Source organism: Ascaphus truei, chromosome 4, assembly GCF_040206685.1.
Source record: "Ascaphus truei isolate aAscTru1 chromosome 4, aAscTru1.hap1, whole genome shotgun sequence".
Lineage (NCBI taxonomy): Eukaryota > Metazoa > Chordata > Amphibia > Anura > Ascaphidae > Ascaphus > Ascaphus truei.
Window position 1 is genome coordinate 365,123,030 of NC_134486.1, and position 20,383 is coordinate 365,143,412.

The 20,383-nt window shown below is 42.0% G+C and overlaps 1 protein-coding gene across 1 annotated transcript in view; it reads right to left on the minus strand.

Moving 5' to 3' along the window:
• NOL10 (nucleolar protein 10) overlaps positions 1-20,383 on the minus strand; it is an 81,188-nt gene that overhangs the window by 56,251 nt on the left and 4,554 nt on the right. Inside the window, exons 3-13 of the mRNA XM_075598354.1 lie at positions 16,363-16,461; positions 15,493-15,570; positions 14,278-14,315; positions 13,195-13,331; positions 9,482-9,547; positions 8,790-8,850; positions 7,475-7,560; positions 6,549-6,627; positions 6,077-6,226; positions 4,647-4,713; positions 2,842-2,894 (exon numbers count right to left, since the gene is read on the minus strand). Of these exons, the coding sequence (XP_075454469.1) occupies positions 2,842-2,894; positions 4,647-4,713; positions 6,077-6,226; positions 6,549-6,627; positions 7,475-7,560; positions 8,790-8,850; positions 9,482-9,547; positions 13,195-13,331; positions 14,278-14,315; positions 15,493-15,570; positions 16,363-16,461 (914 nt within the window). The remainder of the gene's footprint in view (positions 1-2,841; positions 2,895-4,646; positions 4,714-6,076; positions 6,227-6,548; positions 6,628-7,474; positions 7,561-8,789; positions 8,851-9,481; positions 9,548-13,194; positions 13,332-14,277; positions 14,316-15,492; positions 15,571-16,362; positions 16,462-20,383) is intronic.

The window sequence follows — 20,383 nt, forward strand, 5'->3', positions numbered from 1 at the left end:
CATGTCAGAGAGCAGGGATTGCTAGGGTATGTCAGAGAGCAGGGATTGCTAGGGCATGTCAGAGAGCAGGGATTGCTAGGGTATGTCAGAGAGCAGGGATTGCTAGGGCATGTCAGAGAGCAGGGATTGCTAGGGTATGTCAGAGAGCAGGGATTGCTAGGGCATGTCAGAGAGCAGGGATTGCTAGGGTATGTCAGAGAACAGGGATTGCTAGGGTATGTCAGAGAGCAGGGATTGCTAGGGCATGTCAGAGAGCAGGGGTTGCTAGGGTATGTCAGAGAGCAGGGATTGCTAGGGCATGTCAGAGAGCAGGGATTGCTAGGGTATGTCAGAGAGCAGGGATTGCTAGGGCATGTCAGAGAGCAGGGATTGCTAGGGTATGTCAGAGAACAGGGATTGCTAGGGTATGTCAGAGAGCAGGGATTGCTAGGGCATGTCAGAGAGCAGGGGTTGCTAGGGCATGTCAGAGAGCAGGGATTGCTAGGGTATGTCAGAGAGCAGGGATTGCTAGGGTATGTCAGAGAGCAGGGATTGCTAGGGTATGTCAGAGAGCAGGGATTGCTAGGGCATGTCAGAGAGCAGGGATTGCTAGGGCATGTCAGAGAGCAGGGATTGCTAGGGCATGTCAGAGAGCAGGGATTGCTAGGGCATGTCAGAGAGCAGGGATTGCTAGGGCATGTCAGAGAGCAGGGATTGCTAGGGTATGTCAGAGAGCAGGGGTTGCTAGGGCATGTCAGAGAGCAGGGATTGCTAGGGCATGTCAGAGAGCAGGGATTGCTAGGGTATGTCAGAGAGCAGGGATTGCTAGGGTATGTCAGAGAGCAGGGATTGCTAGGGTATGTCAGAGAGCAGGGATTGCTAGGGCATGTCAGAGAGCAGGGATTGCTAGGGCATGTCAGAGAGCAGGGATTGCTAGGGTATGTCAGAGAGCAGGGATTGCTAGGGTATGTCAGAGAGCAGGGATTGCTAGGGTATGTCAGAGAGCAGGGATTGCTAGGGTATGTCAGAGAGCAGGGATTGCTAGGGTATGTCAGAGAGCAGGGATTGCTAGGGTATGTCAGAGAGCAGGGATTGCTAGGGTATGAGTTTCAAGGGGGATTTTGCGGAGGAATTGTTGTCAGAATGTGTCTAGGTAGTCGGGGTCCAGAGTTGCTGAATACCCCAAAAATGTACCTGGGAATCATGCCTGATTCTCTGAGACATGTAGGCACATTGTCCCAGCAATATCTTCACTTGAAAACGCTTGGGCGACTCACCACTAGGGTTCCCTGCTTCAGCACAGCCAGAAAGGTAAAATGAGGCACAGGGATGAAAAGTGTTCCTGTAGCTGTCGGGATCCCTAGGTAACATACAGGTACCCCAGTTAGTGCCAGGTAGCCCAGAACCAGTATTGGGTTCATGGGTATCCCCAACCGTAGATAAGGTTGTGGGGGGACTCTCCGAATACAGCCAAGTCCTATAGATAGAGAGTGGGAAATATAGGCTGATAGGAATTAAAGAACACTTTTCTATCTATCTGTAAGTTAGTGGGCTTTCAGAACAGATGTCCCAGAGACTGCAAGGGCTACCACGTTAGCTGCCAGTAAGTCTGGGAGACACCAGAGTTCAAAGCAGCCAGAAGTGTGAGAAGCAAATGGGCAGTAGGAAAAGGCTGAGCAACCAAGTCCGGTCTGCCAGTTGTTCTGTCAGACTTGGAGGAGCCTGTCACTGCGGGTGGCAATGAGGGAACCAGGGATAGAAGATGCCAAGTTACACATGCCCCTTGGTTCATTCAGATTTCCAGCTAACCCTGTTTTTTCTACCAGCTTGTCTCTGATTGGCTGCTGAGAAATATCTCACGCTTCTGATGGGGCTGTAGTGTTTTGTGAGTGGAGTCAGAAATACTATAAGAATCCATGCACCCATCAGCCTCCAGCAAGAAAGAGGGTGGGCGGGCTTTTCAAAAGTGCTCTTGCACGAATAGCAAGGCACACACTTCAGCGAAGTCTGCCCGGAATATATTCTAAGTCCTGCTTTTTGCAACCCAGTCCTACAGAGAACGTAGCGGTGGTGTCTGGAATTTCATGTTCCAGGACATTTCGGGATGAGTTCCGGTCAGGGAAAAATCCTTATTTAAGATTCCCTGCACCTAGGAAAGACTAGTTTTTACCCCAGTTCCCAAGCAAGTGTGTCTTTTTGCCTGTATTTTGTGTTACACTGTGTGTATGCATTTTCATGCGAATAAATTTACAATTTATTACACTTACCTGTTTTGCTCAATGAATGATCCTAGTAAAAAGGTGTAAGCTGCCTAGTCTCCCGTGACAGCCACGATCAGAAATTCATAGCTAAGAACGGCATTAAAGAGGCATTCCTAGGGACCATTTATTTATTTTGAAATAGGTTTGAAGCAGGGGTTTTCTGGAGTTGAACTGCATTCATTTCAGCTCTGAGGAACCACAGTTGCCCGAGATAATTATCTTCGTAGGGGGTTCCGGTAGTAGTGCAGACCAGGCTATTTGGGGCTAACAAAATGGCAGGTTTAAAGCTCCCGCATCCTGCGGGCCAATAGGAAGTTGTGACGTCATTCCACGGCAGCTTCCTATTGGCCCACATGACGCGGGACATTTAAACATGAAGGAGATGCCGGCACCCCCACGGAGACAAGTATCTCTCAGAAACAGGGGGTCCCCAGAGCGGAAATTAATGCAGTTCAGCTTCGGAGACCCCGTGCTTCAAACCTATTTAAAAAAAAAAAGTGGTCCCTAGGAGTGCCGCTTTAACCTGAACATCTTTGCAAAGCAAACAACAGGGATTCAGCGTTCACAACTGGAAACTTTAACAACAACATTAATGACTTACCGGGATATAGTATGCATTCATTTTGGGAGCTTCGTTAGCAGTAAACAGCATTCCTGGGGACAGAGAATCACACAGTGACCAATAAGGCTGCTCACAAGATCTGTTTGTTATTTCTGGAAGCAGCAGGACCGCATCTTCAGCTTGTAAAGGTACAGGCATAAAGCAGAAACTGCTACCCTGGCAAAATGAGCTGCAAGTCATAAAAGTACTACTTTAAATAAAATAGCGGTACTGTGAACGCACAAAATATCACTCCCTTAGGAAAGGCGGCGAATCTCACGGGACATTGTTATGCTACAAGGACATTAAAGGGTGGATCTGTGTGTGTGTGTGTGTGTGTATGCATGTGTGTGTATGTGTATGTATACACACACACACCTCAGAGAGTAAAGGCACAGACTGGGAAAAATGAAAACATGACACTGAGGGGAACCTGGTTCAAAGCCCAGTTCTTTGTGACCTTGGGCAAGTCACCTTATCTACCTTTGCCTCAGGCACCAAATACATAGATTGTAAGCTCCACAGGGCAGTGACTGTCTAACAATTCCTATGTGCTGCATACAATGCACTATACTGTAATTGTGAAGCTTTGAGTCCCATTGGGAGAAAAGATCTATTTTAAATAAAGTTGTTATTATTACAGATCTGAGCACATGCTGTCGTGTCCATAGATAAGTTAGGGAATCTTGGCACAGATGAGGGGCTCCATAATTCTGAGTATTGGAGAGGGAACATCCAATTCCTTTAATACATTTCAACATCAACACTAGTAGAGCGAGCGGAGATTATACTCCTACAAAGCGGGACGCACATAATAAATGAATAATCTTTCTTCAAAAGACTAGATATGCATCAGTGAATTCATGTCTTCACTGCCAGGGGCCAGCATTGCAACACACGTGTTTGTTTAAGGATTTGAATCAGGTGCAAACAAATTACAAATAAAGTGAAGAATTCTGATTGATGTACATCTATGTTATAAATGTATCGTGTATCAGAGTAATGTAGAGGCTGCAATGCAATGGTTACACGTAGGTCTCTTTCTCAATACAGTACTGTGCAATAGTCGGCCAAAGTGTGCACAGTTTTAAGGATGATATTTATTATAGTTTTAGGGATTATATATACACATATAATATATATATATATATTCTGTTTTTAAACTATTTTCAAGCAAGAAGACAAATTACAATAAATATATATATTTTAAAAGACAGAAGTAATAAAATGGTAAATATGAACTTGTCTATAAGTAACTGTGAGCAGCTGATAATATTCAGATATGTTAAGTATTTAGAGAACAACTATTTAAATATGTATTGTAGCCCAATGGATAGTTTCCAAATAAGACACAGGGGCATATTTACTAAGCGGTGCTACTCCATACGCCACCGGTCAGTGGCAGAAGGCACATTATAGCACGTTCAAGAAAACAGACTGTAAGGGGTCAGATTACTGTATGTCGTATGGAAAACCAGGCCCATTATGGACAGGAAGTATGTTGCTTTTTAAGCAGGAACTCCTGTACCAATCCCTCAATTTCTTAATGAACTAAATCATTGCAAAAAACAGTCAGCTTGTACAGAAATATATATTTTTAAACATATATATATGTTTGAAAAGGACAACAAAATTTAGACTACTTGACAAAAACCCACACGTAGATTAAATCTAATCACAGATTACATTCTTGATCTAATGATTGTATTTGAAAAGAATACATTACAAACACAGCCTCTGCTTGGGCCTTATTCGAACCTTCGGGTTCAACTGGGGATTAATATTTAAAGCATGTACATGCTCACCTGAGTTAGGATAAAGACACACATCATTTATATCAGTCTCGGGTTCAATAGAAGTAAAGACTTTGCCCTGAGGGGAAAAAAAATGGCAAGACATTTTTTTTATTAAAAAAAAAAAAAAAAATGTATATATATATCTATCTTACACCAAAAATGAATACCGCATCAACTACCAATAAATAATGCTGTGTCGTGTCTAAACCTTCCTAAATCAGAGAAATAAATCTGAAAAAGTAATAGCAGAGAAAAGATAAACTGCTAGGTGGTGCTAGAGGAAAATAATGAATATAAAAACACAGAGAAAAGAAACCTCTTAAAGAGCACTCAGACAAATGTTAGCAAAAAATAGAAAGGGTAATTTTATTAATCAAAAAATAACAGACATACAAATAACTAACTGAAGAATCTGCCTGACCAGAAATGAAAAGAAAATATAGAATGAAAAATAAATAATTATATTTTCTTTTCATTTCTGGTCAGGCAGGTTCTTCAGTTAGTTGTTTGTATGTCTGTAATTTTTTGATTAATAAAATTACCCTTTCTATTTTTTGCTAACATTTGTCTGAGTGCTCTTTAAGAGGTTTATTTTCTCTGTGTTTTTTATATATATATATATATATATATATATATATATATATATATATATATATATATATATAATATTCACAGCAATGTATTCAAGTTAGTGGCACCTAGCACACATGAAATTTAGGTTAAACCACATCTCCCTTCCATGCACTTTTTTAACAAGCTGTTTTAACAGGAGAGAGACATCCCAGCACAAATTGAAGAGATTACATCTTTCTGATTAATGGTCCATGTCTCACGGCAGCGGTGGCCAGCTCCAGTCCTCAAGGGCTACCAACAGGTCAGGTTTTCAGGATATCCCTGCTTCAACACAGGTGGCTCGTTGTTGACAGCCACCCGTGCTGAAGCAGGGATATCCTGAAAACCTGACCTGTTAGTGGCCCTTGAGGACAGAAGTCGGTCACTTCCGTCTTAGGGCTTACTCTATAAACGCTGAAGCTGCGGTACAATCCGTTTTTGGGAGCAAATTCCCGTAGAAGTCAATAGGCCTTTTTGTCCGAAAACAGCATGAACGCCCACGTCAGAGTATACAGAATGACCCCCTTTATACGAGGCACATATGGTACACTTACAGCGCCTGAGCAGAACACCATTCCCTGCATTTTGATTTGGTCACTAATAGGACACGGATGTGTAAGTAAATAATGATGGGCAGCAGCGTATCTCCCCTCTGCCAGCAAAGGGGTCAAACAGTCCCATGTATGAACTATGGCAACACTATATCTAAATGCAACAGATACAAGGTCCGGGTAACGATACAGACCATTCTGCCTCCAGTATAATGCGGTGCATTTCTTCCACTTTATTTTTCACCCCTAAATGCAAGTCACTCAAATAGGGCTCACCGTATCCTTGTTCCACATTTTGATAATTCTTGAATCTGCAGATAAAATCAACTCCAAGGGATTGTGGAACTGTATAGATTTGATAGGTAACCCATACTGGTGATCTTTGATAATTAGTGGGCTACTGGACCGGAGATCATAAACCAATACCTGGAGGTAGAAAAAAAGGATCAACATTACACTGTATCGCCCTTACCTGTGTATCTCTGTTCTATAATTCCCAAGCCTACAGCTGTCCGTCAACATCACCCATACATGTGAATCGCTTTACAGTAAGTAAACAGGCTAGACACAAGAACCCTAGATACATAGACACAATCAATTTTGGGTCAAAAAAAAAAGATACAAAGTATATGGCGAATATAGAAACAAAATCCTACATTTACTAAATGAAGGAGTCAACAAAAATGTCGTTACAGGTCGGTATAACAGAAAGGCCTCGGTCAGCATTAAAGTCATTTCCTGTGTTCACCTGTCCAGTAGAAGTGCCAACAGCCATGTGTAAAGGCCCATTAAACTTCAGCGCTGAAATGGATGGTATACTGTCTATCCTGAAAGAATGAATGTATATTAAACAATGACATGTACAAATACCACAGCTATTTCATACACTACCAAATGATCTGAGCAAACAGCATTTTTGTGGGAGAATGAGGCGTAACGTCCTCAGGCACCAGATTTCTAAACAGGCTTTTTGTACACGTATCTTGGACTATGCACAGAGCCGCCTACACTGTCAGGGTAACGTAACCGCGCATTTTTTAGCGAATCAAAAAACCCCACATCAGAAGCAATTTGTTGTAGCATGTAGTGGTACACAAACTGCCTCACACATTATAAAAACCACGAGAAAAACAATGGACTAGTAAATCAATCTACATTGAAATTGTATATGGAAAGAACTTCTCTCAATGAATTAAACCTTCTTACGAATTACCCTTACAAATGATTGCTGGCCATTGTCTGTGTTTTTTAATGTCTAGTTCAGAAGGTATGTACCGTATCTAATCATGCCCAAATATGTTCCTAACACAAATGCTAAAAGTATTATTTATGGGAAAAACGTCCCGTCACATCAGCTGAGATATTTTGGGGTTCCCGCTACCCAACAGTAACCACCACCACGAAATTCCACTGCAAAGCATCCTCAAGTCTTCGACTGAGCCACTGATTGAGCCACCTGTGCTGAAGCAGGGATATCCTTAAAACCTAACCTGTCGGTGGCCCCTGCTAGAGAGGTTTTTGGGACATTGTCGCACCGCATTCAGGCTGGACAGAGATTTTAATTATTCAATTGCATCATTCTGCTTCATTCTCTGAATATAGACAGCTTTAGCTGCCTGGAATGGAAGTGTTTAGTCATACTCTGTACTACTCACTTAAAAACCTCGTACTTACTCCGTGTCTGCCGTTACACTACTCAAAGCACAGTCCAGAATCCCAACACGATTCCTTGTTCTGGGGTCCCAGCATTCCACTTTACCCTGAGTAACAACCACGGAGGAGAAGTCAACAAACATACACACAAAGGAGGTCCAAGGGGGAGAAGTAATGAGTATTACACAGCAGGAGCAGGGGGTGGGGTTACCTATACTGAGACTTTTGGTACATTATTAAACAATACAAATATTACATGCATAGATGACATGGTGGGCCGCTGTGGGTTTAAAGAAAGTTGGCAAATAACGAGGTATAGTTTAATATAAGCTAATAATTCAGACCTTATGCTTTGTTACGGTAATCAGAACTGACATTCTCAATTATAAGAAACACAGCAACATTTGGTGCACTCATTAGATTTTCTTGAATACTGTATATCCTGATTTCAAATTAAAATCAAGTTTAAACACGGGATTAAAATGCAACTCGACTACGTTATGAAACCACCCGTAGGTAGCACAATAAAAAGGCATATTTGTTATTTTGCTGCCTATGCGAGAGGTTTAGAACCTAAATGGTTAACATAATAGACACTTATCAGATTCAAGATGCAAAATGTTAAGTCATTGCGCAGCTGAGCTTGTTAGAAAGGATCCAAGTGAGCACTGAATCGTTATATATATTCCCTTTCCAAACATGATAAGTGTGTGTTACCTTGCACATTAACTCTTTCCCTGCCAGAGAGGCCTGCAACAAATTGGTTAATCTGTCTACCACAAAAAGCAACTGGACATTTGCTGTTTGCAGCCCTGGAGCTCCTTCCCAGTTTCCAAGCTGGTCAGTTGTTCAGTTTATGCAACTAGCCTGAGACTGCTCCTTATTCAGAGAGGAAACCTCACTTAAATACGTAAAAGCAGCAGAGGTACACCAGGCAAACTAGGGAAACAATATGGCCGCCTAGGTCAGGGCTCACTAGATCGAAGAGCCACATCATCATGCTTTCTACTGGTGACCTGGGTGGCTATGTTTGCAGTTCTGCCGCCATGTTTGTAGTTTTTGGTTTTCAAAACCGACACAAAAAAACCCCCAACAAATATGTCCACAGCCAGGTAGCACCCCCCCCACCTCTACCCCCAGGTCAAGTAAAATAGAAAAAAACAAAATATAGTAAAAAAAATGTAAAGAAAGAAGTTTGCATTATTAATCCCTGTGTGTTATATTACAATATGCAAACAGATGGTCTTCTGAAGATTGGCTTTGGAAATGTATTACAATTTGCTCCTGAAGGTTCGATCCATATATAAAACGCCGAAAGTAAAACAAAAACAATTACCTCAGCTGTGCCCGTGGCAAATAAGTGGTGTGTAGAATTTATGTCACAGACATTATTCTGTCTGAAAGAAAAACGGGAGAGGAGCGTTTACTGTTAAGTTATCAATATTAACACGCTAGTGAATACGTTTCTTCAATTGTTTTTTTTTTTTAAAGACGTGTTCTACAATTGCCTACGTGACCGTCACACTCAAATGAGAGGTGTGCACAAATCCATGTGTGACATTTTTTAAATACCATGTGTGAGCACCTTCGCATGCCTCACACAGGTCTGCAAACCAGTCTTTCCCCATGATCTCTTAGTATACAATGCTTCCACTGCAGACAGGGATTCTGGGTAATGACATGTCAATGAGCACTCACAGTGCCACTGTGAAGTTTTTGTAATACAGCGGGGCTACATTTATTGCAGTTGTCTACACAACAAGTTCCCACCCACCCCAACACAAAGACACACACTTCTAAGCCAAGGTAATATAAAATATGCATTGAACAGATTATATACTTGCAAAATGTAAGCCCTTAAAATGCATCCAAAACTACATTTAAATACTCTTGTTGCCCTAAGACTAATTATTTCTGATCTGACTCCTTTGGAAACCTAGGGAAGAGGCCTGTAAGTAACAGCTCGTTAGTTCGTAACATCTTGGCGCCACTTAGTGGCACATTCACACTATGACGACTCTTACTTACGAGGCTTCTGTTTGAAGGGAATTCAGGTAACGTCCTTGTTCTAAATTCAGCCGATAAACCTCAGAGCTGCGAGAGACCAACGTAAGCGCGTTAAGTTCCAAAACAAATACATGCTCCAAGGGGTTACACAAATACGTTACTATTGTTTATATTAAAAGGTGCAACATAACGCTGTGCCCAGGACATGCTTGAAAACGACAGGCTACTCCCAATGTAATATTTACGGGTAAAACATTGTACAAATACATTTAAAAAAACATTTTTTTGTTTTTTTAAAGCGTAGTATTTGCTACCGAAATTAAATGTGCCACCCTTTCATTGCCAGACAGGCCAGAAACATGAGCGGGTGAAGACTCAATGGTCACACGTTTCTGAAAGGGTTAAAACCGGCTCTGCGGGAGGTAGGACACCACCAGGGCAGTGTTCTGTTATCAATAGTACGGTCCCAGTAACGGAGACAAGAACGCATTGGGTTTGTAAATTACCTTTAACTTTGTCCCATTTCATCCGGATTTCATGGTGAAATGCAACAGCTGAAATTGTGTTGGTGGCATTTTGGAGAAATACGGACATTTGTTTTATGGGGGAGGGTGTGCATGGAGTACTTTGACTTTACCAGTATATATGGTACCGGGAGAGGGGAGGGGGGGAGGGGACTGCCCCATTACAAGAGATGGACAGAAAAAAAAACAAAGCTTTTTTAAACCATAGGATCAATACAAACAGTGTGTGTGTGTGTGTGTGTGTGTGTGTGTGTGTGTGTGTATATCTATCCATCTATATACAAACATACACACGTGTGTGTACATACATACATATCTTTGGGAGTGGACTTTAAGTATATGTTCTGTCCACACCCATTTACCAATATACCTTTTCGCTCTGTCACCCTTGGACACGTCTGATTTAGCCCTGATAGAGTAGTGGGTTGCCATCTGCTCATTGCTATTTTACCATCTAACGCTGCCATTGTTGCCCCCTTTTTTGGAAGTGGAGGACGTCGGAGGTTGCACTGCCCAAGATGCAACTATCTACAGTTACACGATCTGATGTGCGGGCGAGTCATTGACTTTCATTGGTACAATATATGTACTAAGCTACTTGTTTATATATTCTGGGTACCTATTACACATGTGGATGGACCTTTGGTATCCGATGTCCCGCTTCTTTTACTATATGGTGCCCTGTACGGAGGATACCTCTGTTTCATTCATAGGATCACGCATTCTTATTCCATTCAAACACTACAGCAGAAGATTTTGCCGTCTGGAATCCTCTCCCTTTATTTACGCTATATGTTAGTATGTGAATTTCACTACCTTTTTTCAGGACTTTACCCGTTGTTCCTTTTCTCTTTGTATTCTGTACAGAGACATGTTACAGTAGTATCCTGTTACAACGCATCCACCAGCACCAGCTTCTGCTGGCCTGATGGATGAAGCTCGGGTTCCTATTTTTGCTCCCTGTTTTTAAGTGTTTTTATATGTCTTTCATGGCTTTTTTAGATTAGTTGGCCGTAGAGAATCCTTCAATCAAGCTTTAACTATGGTGGGACTCGGACTGGATGATCTTGTGGCTATTTGTACAGCTCCATCTGATGTACAGTACAGGGGAAACTAACAGTGTGACGTTACCAGTGACAACCACAAGGATTGCTATGGATGCCGTCGGCCCCGTGGCACAGAGGGATATAGCTATGGGACACCGGAGTGTAATGAGGACTTTATGATTGGTGGAGACAACATCCTACTGTAGCAGTGCTTAAGGAGAAGGTTGTGGTCTGTGAGAGAGCGCTTTAGGATTCAAATCGTTGAGCAACTCTACCCAGGCACTAAACTACGGTGTGATGTCATATGTGCATGCGCTAGTCTCAAGGACAATCACGCAACGGAATTAAAGGGAAAAAAACTGGCGCTCAGCCAAGAGTGGGTCCCAAACGAAGTATAACAAATTCTCTCTTTATTAATCCATCATTAAAAAGAAGGTAAACATCCTCCAACGCGTTTCGTGTAAAGTACACTTTATCAAGGAGTAAAGTGTACTTTACACGAAACGCGTAGGAGGGTGTTTACCTTCTTTTTAATGATGGATTAATAAAGAAAGATTTTATTCTACTTCGTTTGGGACCCACTCTTGGCTGAGCGCCAGTTTTTTCCCTTTCGTTCTTCAAGATTAGCATCACTTCACTCGGCTGCACGCCTATCAGGACATATTGGACGGGGGCATCTGTGAGTATCATTCTTCATTTTCTTTGAATACTTATTATGAGTCCAGGAACCATCCTAATGAGAGTTTGATTGGGGTTTCTGACCACTCACCTTACCCTTCAGGGATCATTGGTCCATCTGGGGACCTTACTACAGCATTATTCTGCCAACCCCCTTGTCCTATCCTGTTCATTTGCATATTGCATACATCATTACATTGAAGGGATTCGGCGTTGGAGCGCCTTTGTCACTTAACTCTTGGACGCAACGGAATTAGACTGCGCATGTGCAATTCTGTAGCCATTCCCATACAACCATGGCGCGCATGCGCATCTCTGTATCTGATTGAACTGCTGAGGCCACCATAGGCAGCTGGGTTTGAAGGTGTTTTGACACCAAATTAGGCTTTTCAACATTGCTATAAATAGCACCAGGGTCTTATACACTGCTACTATAACTTGGTAAAGGACCAGGAGGTCCGAAACGTCACTCTATTTTTGCATGATCCTGTCTTTTTGATGCAATAAATATTTGTTCTATCTTCAGTGAGTGCTGCAGTTCTGTTCTTTTTTGCATGTATTTTGGAACTGGGTGGTGATCCTGGACCCTCTGCGAGCACCCCGTCTTTCTAAGCTATGTATTATTTCTCTTTTCTCTGTATATGGTTTCTACTTTGAGTGCCCTGGACGTGTGTGTGTGTGTGTATATGTTCCTCCAGTTATACACCATACACTTCAATGGGATCCCCTCTTATTATTTTTACAATAATAATTACAATGTCTCAGGGGACCCATGAGCTTGTTGGGGTCATAAATGCTGTGGCTTCTCACTCTGTTAATCACCAGTGTTGCTATGTGTCTATATAAAGCAGTGTTTGTGTCAGTGACGATGGACATGATGCAACATACAGCAATGACCAGGAAAAGGTGCAAAATAATATAACAATGCATAGTATGCAGGCGACTCATAGGAGAGGGGAATATAGTGTGGGACCTCCTCTTATATACCATACAGTTCAATGGGACCCCCTCTTATACCCCATACACTTCAATGGGGGATGTGTGCATGTGTGTGTGTGTGTGCGTACACACAAAATAAAACAACTTGTATGATATTTACCTCTCTCATCAACCCTCCATGGTGATGCTGATACTGTATACCAAACAAGCACTTTAGTGTGTGTGAAAATGCTAATAAAACAGCTTTATAGAATGCTGGGAGGGTATATTGAGGACTTTGTTTTACATACAATGCTCTTATCACGCTCTACAGTAGCTACATGTTTGATAAGTCATGTAGGCTCCAGTTTACTGTGTGCTGTAGAACAACCATCTTATTACTAAACGTCTCAGGAAGTATTTTATGCTAATATTGTGTGGCAGTTCACACCTTCGTTGCCAGTAGATGCACAAACTTCTATTAGGTAAGGGATTTATCTCTGGATTAAATTAACACCTGCCAAAGGTCGGGTAATGCCCCTGTTATTAGCCACATCGTCTTTATTACCTTGCTCCAACAAAATACAGGTCGCAGGAGGGATAATGGTAGGAGAAGTCTCTGCCAAACTTTGGTATTCTCAGCCTGTAATATCGGCCGTGCTGGGAGTGCAGCTCCACGTATCTGTCACACTGCAGGAAGATGACCTGGGAAGGAAGAATAAAACCACAGCTGTAACAATCTGTCAGGTCATAACCAATACACGGGGTTTAGCTATCGTAGGGGTCTCTGCTCAGCGGGTATATAATGAGAGGAGGGGTGCTATCTGAGATAATGAACTGGTAAACTAGGCCAGATACGTGCAAAGTCCCATATCATCTCCGCTTCAAGGAAAACCTCCTACTATAAAATGTAACTGAATATGCTTATATTAAAAGTTCAATTCTACAATAGGAGGTTTTCTTTAGAGTGCAGGCTATGGGACTTTGCATGTGTCTGGTCTAGTTTAATAAAACCAACACTTTTTACCGGTCGATCGAGGGTTCGTCAGAAACATTTTCATGGTAATGTCTTTTTTATCGGAGTAAGCTTAAAAAACACTTTAGGGGGCCAAATTCAACAAATTCAGAAGCGGCCGATCTCGCTGGCATTGGGGAAAAAACTCCCATTAATATATACAGGGGTACCAAGCACACAATGAATAAATAGATAAAGACAAAAATTGTCAGCAAGAAAATCAATATATTGAATATAATAGCAGCTACAAAATCAGCCCTGGCACATGGTCTGGAGAGTGCATCTCATGGAGAAAAATAGTACAGGGGGAGAGGAGGGGAGGAAGGGGAACAAGGGGGATGAAACACTAAAAATCAACAAAAGGAAGGGGAACAACGTACAATACACGTAAAGTTTAAAGCGATAAAAATGTAGGGGGGGCGACGTTTCGGAGCCAGATGCCCCTTAATCATGCTGCTCCCATTAAGTTTCAGTTTGGAGCTTCCAACACTATACAATAAGTCACCATTTTTGGGGGTAATTTACCCTATAAGTATAATGCATCTTAAGGTTTGCATGTGTTAAAATATATAAACAGTAAAAGGTAGAAATATGTATTCAGTGTGGCTCTGGAACATGATGTTGGGCGTACAGTACCTTTGAGTAGTCTTCGGATAAAATGTCAAACTTAACCACTGAAAAACAAGAGTTCAAGTTAAACACAACACTACATTTATTGTCCCGTCCGCTGCCAAGCGTCACTGTTTCAGCACTGCCGTCTGTTGGCTCAGCGTTGCTATAAGGCCGTATCTGACCCACATGCCAAAGATCACTGGGTTTGCACACCAGAATACAACTACCTGCCCACTGCATGCGGGGGACTTCTTGTAGAAGGATTCATTGGTCATTCTAAAACTAGTGATACTCACAGAAGTATATTGTGAGATAATGTACTGGCGTGAGCTATTACATTGTAGTATTGTTGTTTAGATCGCAGTTACTTAAACAACGGTCAGAATCATCAATGGGTCAGGACCAGAGTGGCATGAAACACAATGATATGAAGACGACCTCTCCTTGTTTGATCGCTTCCAGCATATTGGGGGGGGGGGGGGTTGGGGAGGGTCAGGGCAAAAGTGGGACAAAATTAAAAAAAGGAACAGTACCAAAAAAACCTAATAGCTTTCAATGGGACTTTTTTCTTTGATGCATCTGGCAAAGGTTAATTTCTCCTTTTACCTTTACACAGACTCCATTGAACTAGGGCCTATGAGTGAAGTCCCGTGGCCGCTGAATAGGTAAGGAAGCCATTTGTAATCACTTAATGAGCAATGTTGTACTGAAAGTACAAGGTAGAAACATAAGGCACCCAAATATTTACGGGAGTGTTATGTGTTTGGAGCAGAAGATCATTCGCTCAGAGCACAAAATGTCATTTGTGGAGATCGCTCGGAAAGAAGCCTTTACATACAGATACTCTATAAATATGATTCTATTTGTTCGTTACATAGTACATTAATAACGGCTCATGTTATTTATATTATTAATCAAGATGCTTCATTATTTATGATGATTTGGTAATTGTATGGGTTCGCTCAATAACATTGTTAAAAAATAAATAAATACAAAAAAGAATGAGAATAAGTGGCCTCTTGAACATATTTAGAATTGACCATGTATAAGATTTAAGGTGTAAAAGGGAAAGATGGGGACGGAAGCCAAAAAAAATAATATATTAAAATATAAGAGGGAAGAAGAAATAAAGAGAAAATGGAACCCCGCTGAAAACCATTTTAAACATTGGTGCCCCTGGTAAAATAGGGAAATAGTCAACAGTGAAGAAAGCTATAACTGTGCATCTACATCACTGACCATCGGAGTCCAGGCATCGTTCAAACTTCAAGGACAATTGGTAAGTGTCATAACAGCGGATTCGTGGCTTGTAGGTTCCTGAAAAACAATACGGGGCCTGTATGTAGAACGGTTTTATCCAGGCTGCGAAAGGGTCAAACCTGTGCAACAGGGTTTAAAAAAATGCTGTGGTATAGTATTACTGCAGTGTACAGGACACGAACAATACTCAACTAATGTTCTATTCTGCACAGTGAATGGCATACAAGTAATGCGAGAGTGGCTATTTACTCAGTGCTCTGCAGTGTATGCTAGCTACTGTATGCACGAGTACAGGGGCGGCCAACTCTAGTCCTCAAGGGCCACCAACAGGTTAGGTTTTAAGGATATCCCTGCTTCAGCACAGGTGGCTCAATCTGTGGCTCAGACAGCGGTTCAATCGTTGACTGAGACACCTATGCTGAAGCACCGATATCCTTAAAACCTGACCTGTTGGTGGCCCTTGAGGACTGGAGTTGGCCATCGCTGCGCTAGTATCATTCTACTCTTTATATTAATGTGAATGCTAGCAGTGCTAGACTATAATTATACTCTGTAAAGTGCAATGCATATTAGCAACACAAGTGTATTGTTTTATTTTGTACAGTGCATACCCGCATAGTATACCCCTAGAACACATTATTCTAGCCAATGTATAATACTATTGTACTTGGTACACACTAGTGTATAGAAGTAATACTAGAGTTCTGTTCTGCTATGAATAATACGCTACCAATCACGCATTCCTTGGCTCACTACATAGATATATATATTTATAAATATCCAGTGTATTTTACATATCAGAAAGACCTCTAACAAAACCTCTAGCTCTAAAATAAGCAGTATCCTTACCTGTGGCCATAATGTACTGTCCATCTCTGGATACTTTAATGTTTGTACTAACAGTGGGCATTTCAAAGTCCTGGATGAGTTCGATTCGCCTTCGGATATCTATTGAAAAAAAAAACAAACAAAAAAAAGAGAAGCGCAGATTAGCGATGCAGTTTTATGTAACCATATGAAAAATAATTTATCGTTATTAAACATAAATGTTAATATACATACATATATACAGTGGTTGACAAATCACCAAAAAATCTACTCGCCACACAAAAAAATCTACTCGCCACCTAGTACCAAACGTGTGCTGCTTGGGCCAATATTTACTCGCCCGGGGGTTAAATTCACTCGCCCGGGGCGAGCAAATGTATAGGTTTGTCGAACACTGCATATATATATATACATATATATATATATATTTTTTGTTGGGGGCCCAGGGGTTCCCAAAATGAGCTTCTTGGGGGTCTGTGTGTTCTTTCACTTATAGTCAGCTGGTCTCAGCTGTTGGAGGTTAGTGGCCCCTCCCTCCCAGGTGTCAAGCTCACCCCTCCCCACTGCCCTAGTCAGCAGGTCTCTTTAATTTTACTGGATATGGATCCAATGTTGGTCTTTCTCCCTCCTAATAGAGGTAAATGAGAATTGTAATCCTAATAGAGGTATATTAGTATTGTATCCGATAGTGTTAGGACCTGTGAGCCGGGTCTGCCTTCATGTGGCTCACAGGCTTACGACGCTTTGGCCAAAGGGTTAAACTAAATGACCCTTTATCCAGAGAATATATAAGTATTTTATATATAACCCGGACCAACGTTACCAATGTTAATATTCAAGACAGTAAAGCATCTGAAATGTATGTTTCTTATACATTTTGAATTTCTCCACAAAAAAAAAAATTACAGTTAATTGTTGCCACCCCTTCCCCCCCAAAAAAATCGTAAAACCCTCTTGTCATTTTTAATGGGTCGACAAGGAGGGCCAACTCATTGTTATCTCCCATCAAATGTCTTTCTGGAGATATTGATGTAGCGTTTATTACGGACTTTGAAATTGACATTATTGTACATTTCCCAAGAAATAATTGATATAATCCTGTCAAAATTACCGCAGCCAACTTACTTAAAATATGCATCCTTAATGAGTCCTTACTGGAAGCAATATATAATGGATCTTCAGTGACATATGATACTGTGCTGGTCAGAGATTGAATTCTGCATTTGAAATTGTGATGCTTTAAAGCAGCAATACGAGTTTCACTTTATATGTTATTTTTTAATACAGGATTGAAGCAGGGGGTCTTCGGAGCTAAACTGTGTTAATTTCAGCCCCGGGGAACCCCCTGCTTCAAGAGATACTTAACTGCATAGGTGTGCCGGTATCTCTGCAGTCAGAAACTGTGTGACTTACATAATGGCGGAGTTTGAATGTCTCACGTCACGCGGGCCAATAGGAAGCTGTGACATAATCTGATGCGGCTTCCTATTGGCCAGCATCACCAGGACATCTAAAACAGAAAAAAGTGATACCAGCATCCCCTACAGAGGTAAGCCCACCCAGGACGGAGCGTGTAATATGCGAAACGTACGTCGGTGCGCGTCACCGTCAGTGACGTCACGGCCGACCATAGAGAGAGGACGCGGTCTGAAGTTTTGGCGTGCCTCTCTCTAAAAAGGGGGGCTTATGGTTCTATTTCACACATTTTTTTTTAATATCGAGGTTGTATTTGTGATACTATAAATACAAAATATACTGTGACAAGCGCTATACCTAAATGTGACTGTGCAGTGCACAAATTAATTAAATAAAACAGTGCATTGCACAAATAAAAGCAGCCTGGTGATCTACTGAGGATTATTCCAAAATAAACCTCTACACATAAATACAAATACAAAAATAGACATAAACCTGGCGCATGTGATATGAATGTGAAGTGATTTTAAAGTCCAAAGTTAAAGGATATACAGACTGTAAGTCCCAATCCTGAAAGGTCAGCTGATGATAGATGGTTTCAAAATCACAGTTCACAAAGTGTAAAGCATACAGTCCTCTTCACGTTGTATGTTCAACCTGCAGATGTGTGACATTAAGCAGAGAAACAGGACATTGCGCAGTATATTTGATTGCCAATGTTGCACTTAATTTCTAAGCTCAATAGATTGCCTACTTACTAGAAGTAGATGAAATACATGCAGGGGAGAGAATCTGTGCTTGGAGCCTTCTGTGTCCGGGTCGCCTTCGGTAAATCACGAACCCCTCGTGGTATCCTCCGCTACCGTGGATGTTTAGGAAGGTCTCCCTTTCAGGAACGTAGTCTCCTGGATCAGTCTTAGGGTCCCTGCGGTCTTTTATTCTCCAGTAGGGATAAAAGAGGGCAAAGGATTGCGCAGAAATAAAAACTTTTATTGGACGCCTACCTAAAACAGTTAAAATACTCACAAAAGTCGGTGAGTGTAAAATCAAAGAAGTGCCTGACCCAGCACACCCAAAACACTGCACTCTGTCTCTGAATGTCCGCCTCAGTGCCGCGTGTACCTCGCGAGATTCCGGCGCGGTTCGGATGACATCACCGTCTCCTCTCAGTGACTGGCAGCTTGAGTGTGGATGGTCAATCCCCTGACGAAGTGACGTTCCCCGTCACGAAACGCGTAGGGAGGAGCCTAAGAGGTACTGCCCCCCCACACTCAAGCTGCCAGTCACTGAGAGGAGACGGTGATGTCATCCGAACCGCGCCGGAATCTCGCGAGGTACACGCGGCACTGAGGCGGACATTCAGAGACAGAGTGCAGTGTTTTGGGTGTGCTGGGTCGGGCACTTCTTTGATTTTACACTCACCGACTTTTGTGAGTATTTTAACTGTTTTAGGTAGGCGTCCAATAAAAGTTTTTATTTCTGCGCAATCCTTTGCCCTCTTTTATCCCTACTGGAGAATAAAAGACCGCAGGGACCCTAAGACTGATCCAGGAGACTACGTTCCTGAAAGGGAGACCTTCCTAAACATCCACGGTAGCGGAGGATACCACGAGGGGTTCGTGATTTACCGAAGGCGACCCGGACACAGAAGGCTCCAAGCACAGATTCTCTCCCCTGCATGTATTTCATCTACTTCTAGTAAGTAGGCAATCTATTGAGCTTAGAAATTAAGTGCAACATTGGCAATCAAATATACTGCGCAATGTCCTGTTTCTCTGCTTAATGTCACACATCTGCAGGTTGAACATACAACGTGAAGAGGACTGTATGCTTTTCACTTTGTGAACTGTGATTTTCAAACCATCTATCATCAGCTGACCTTTCAGGATTGGGACTTACAGTCTGTATATCCTTTAACTTTGGACTTTAAAATCACTTCACATTTATATCACATGCGCCAGGTTTATGTCTATTTTTGTATTTGTATTTGTGATACGATGTATTATTGGACACCGTTCCTCATTACGATCATCCTACTGCACTGAGTTTACTGGCTCCTCAACCAACCCCACCCCCGTGAATGTATCTCTAAACGCACTGACGGGCATAGTCCCGTCTAGAGCCGGCACACCGCCATTGTGCTACGATATGGACATATATTATCAATCTTATAATGCCGACCTAAAGGGCTGTTTCACCACGTTCCTCATATACAGCAATCATTAATATACATATAGGCAGGAGAGCCTGACAAGGACCCCATTACCTCTCGGATCCTTATTGCTGTTTCCCTGTCCTACACCGTGGAACTTATACAGATCTCATACGCTTGTTCTATGCTTGTTTGTTTATTGAACTTAAGCGGGACGGTTGGGAACATACATCCACTGCAGTTTGCACTCGCAACACCAAACTCATTTTTACGAGTTAACTATCAATCCGTTACAGCTGGGACCATACATTCACCACACTATGCACTGGCAACAGCCAGATCCAATTCCTATGGCTTAACTGTCAATCTGCCACAACTGTTATACAAAGTTACTTACATTGCTACTGGAGCCGACTTGTCAGTAGCAACAGCTTCGGGCACAGTGACTCTGTTTTATGTGATGACTTCAAAAAT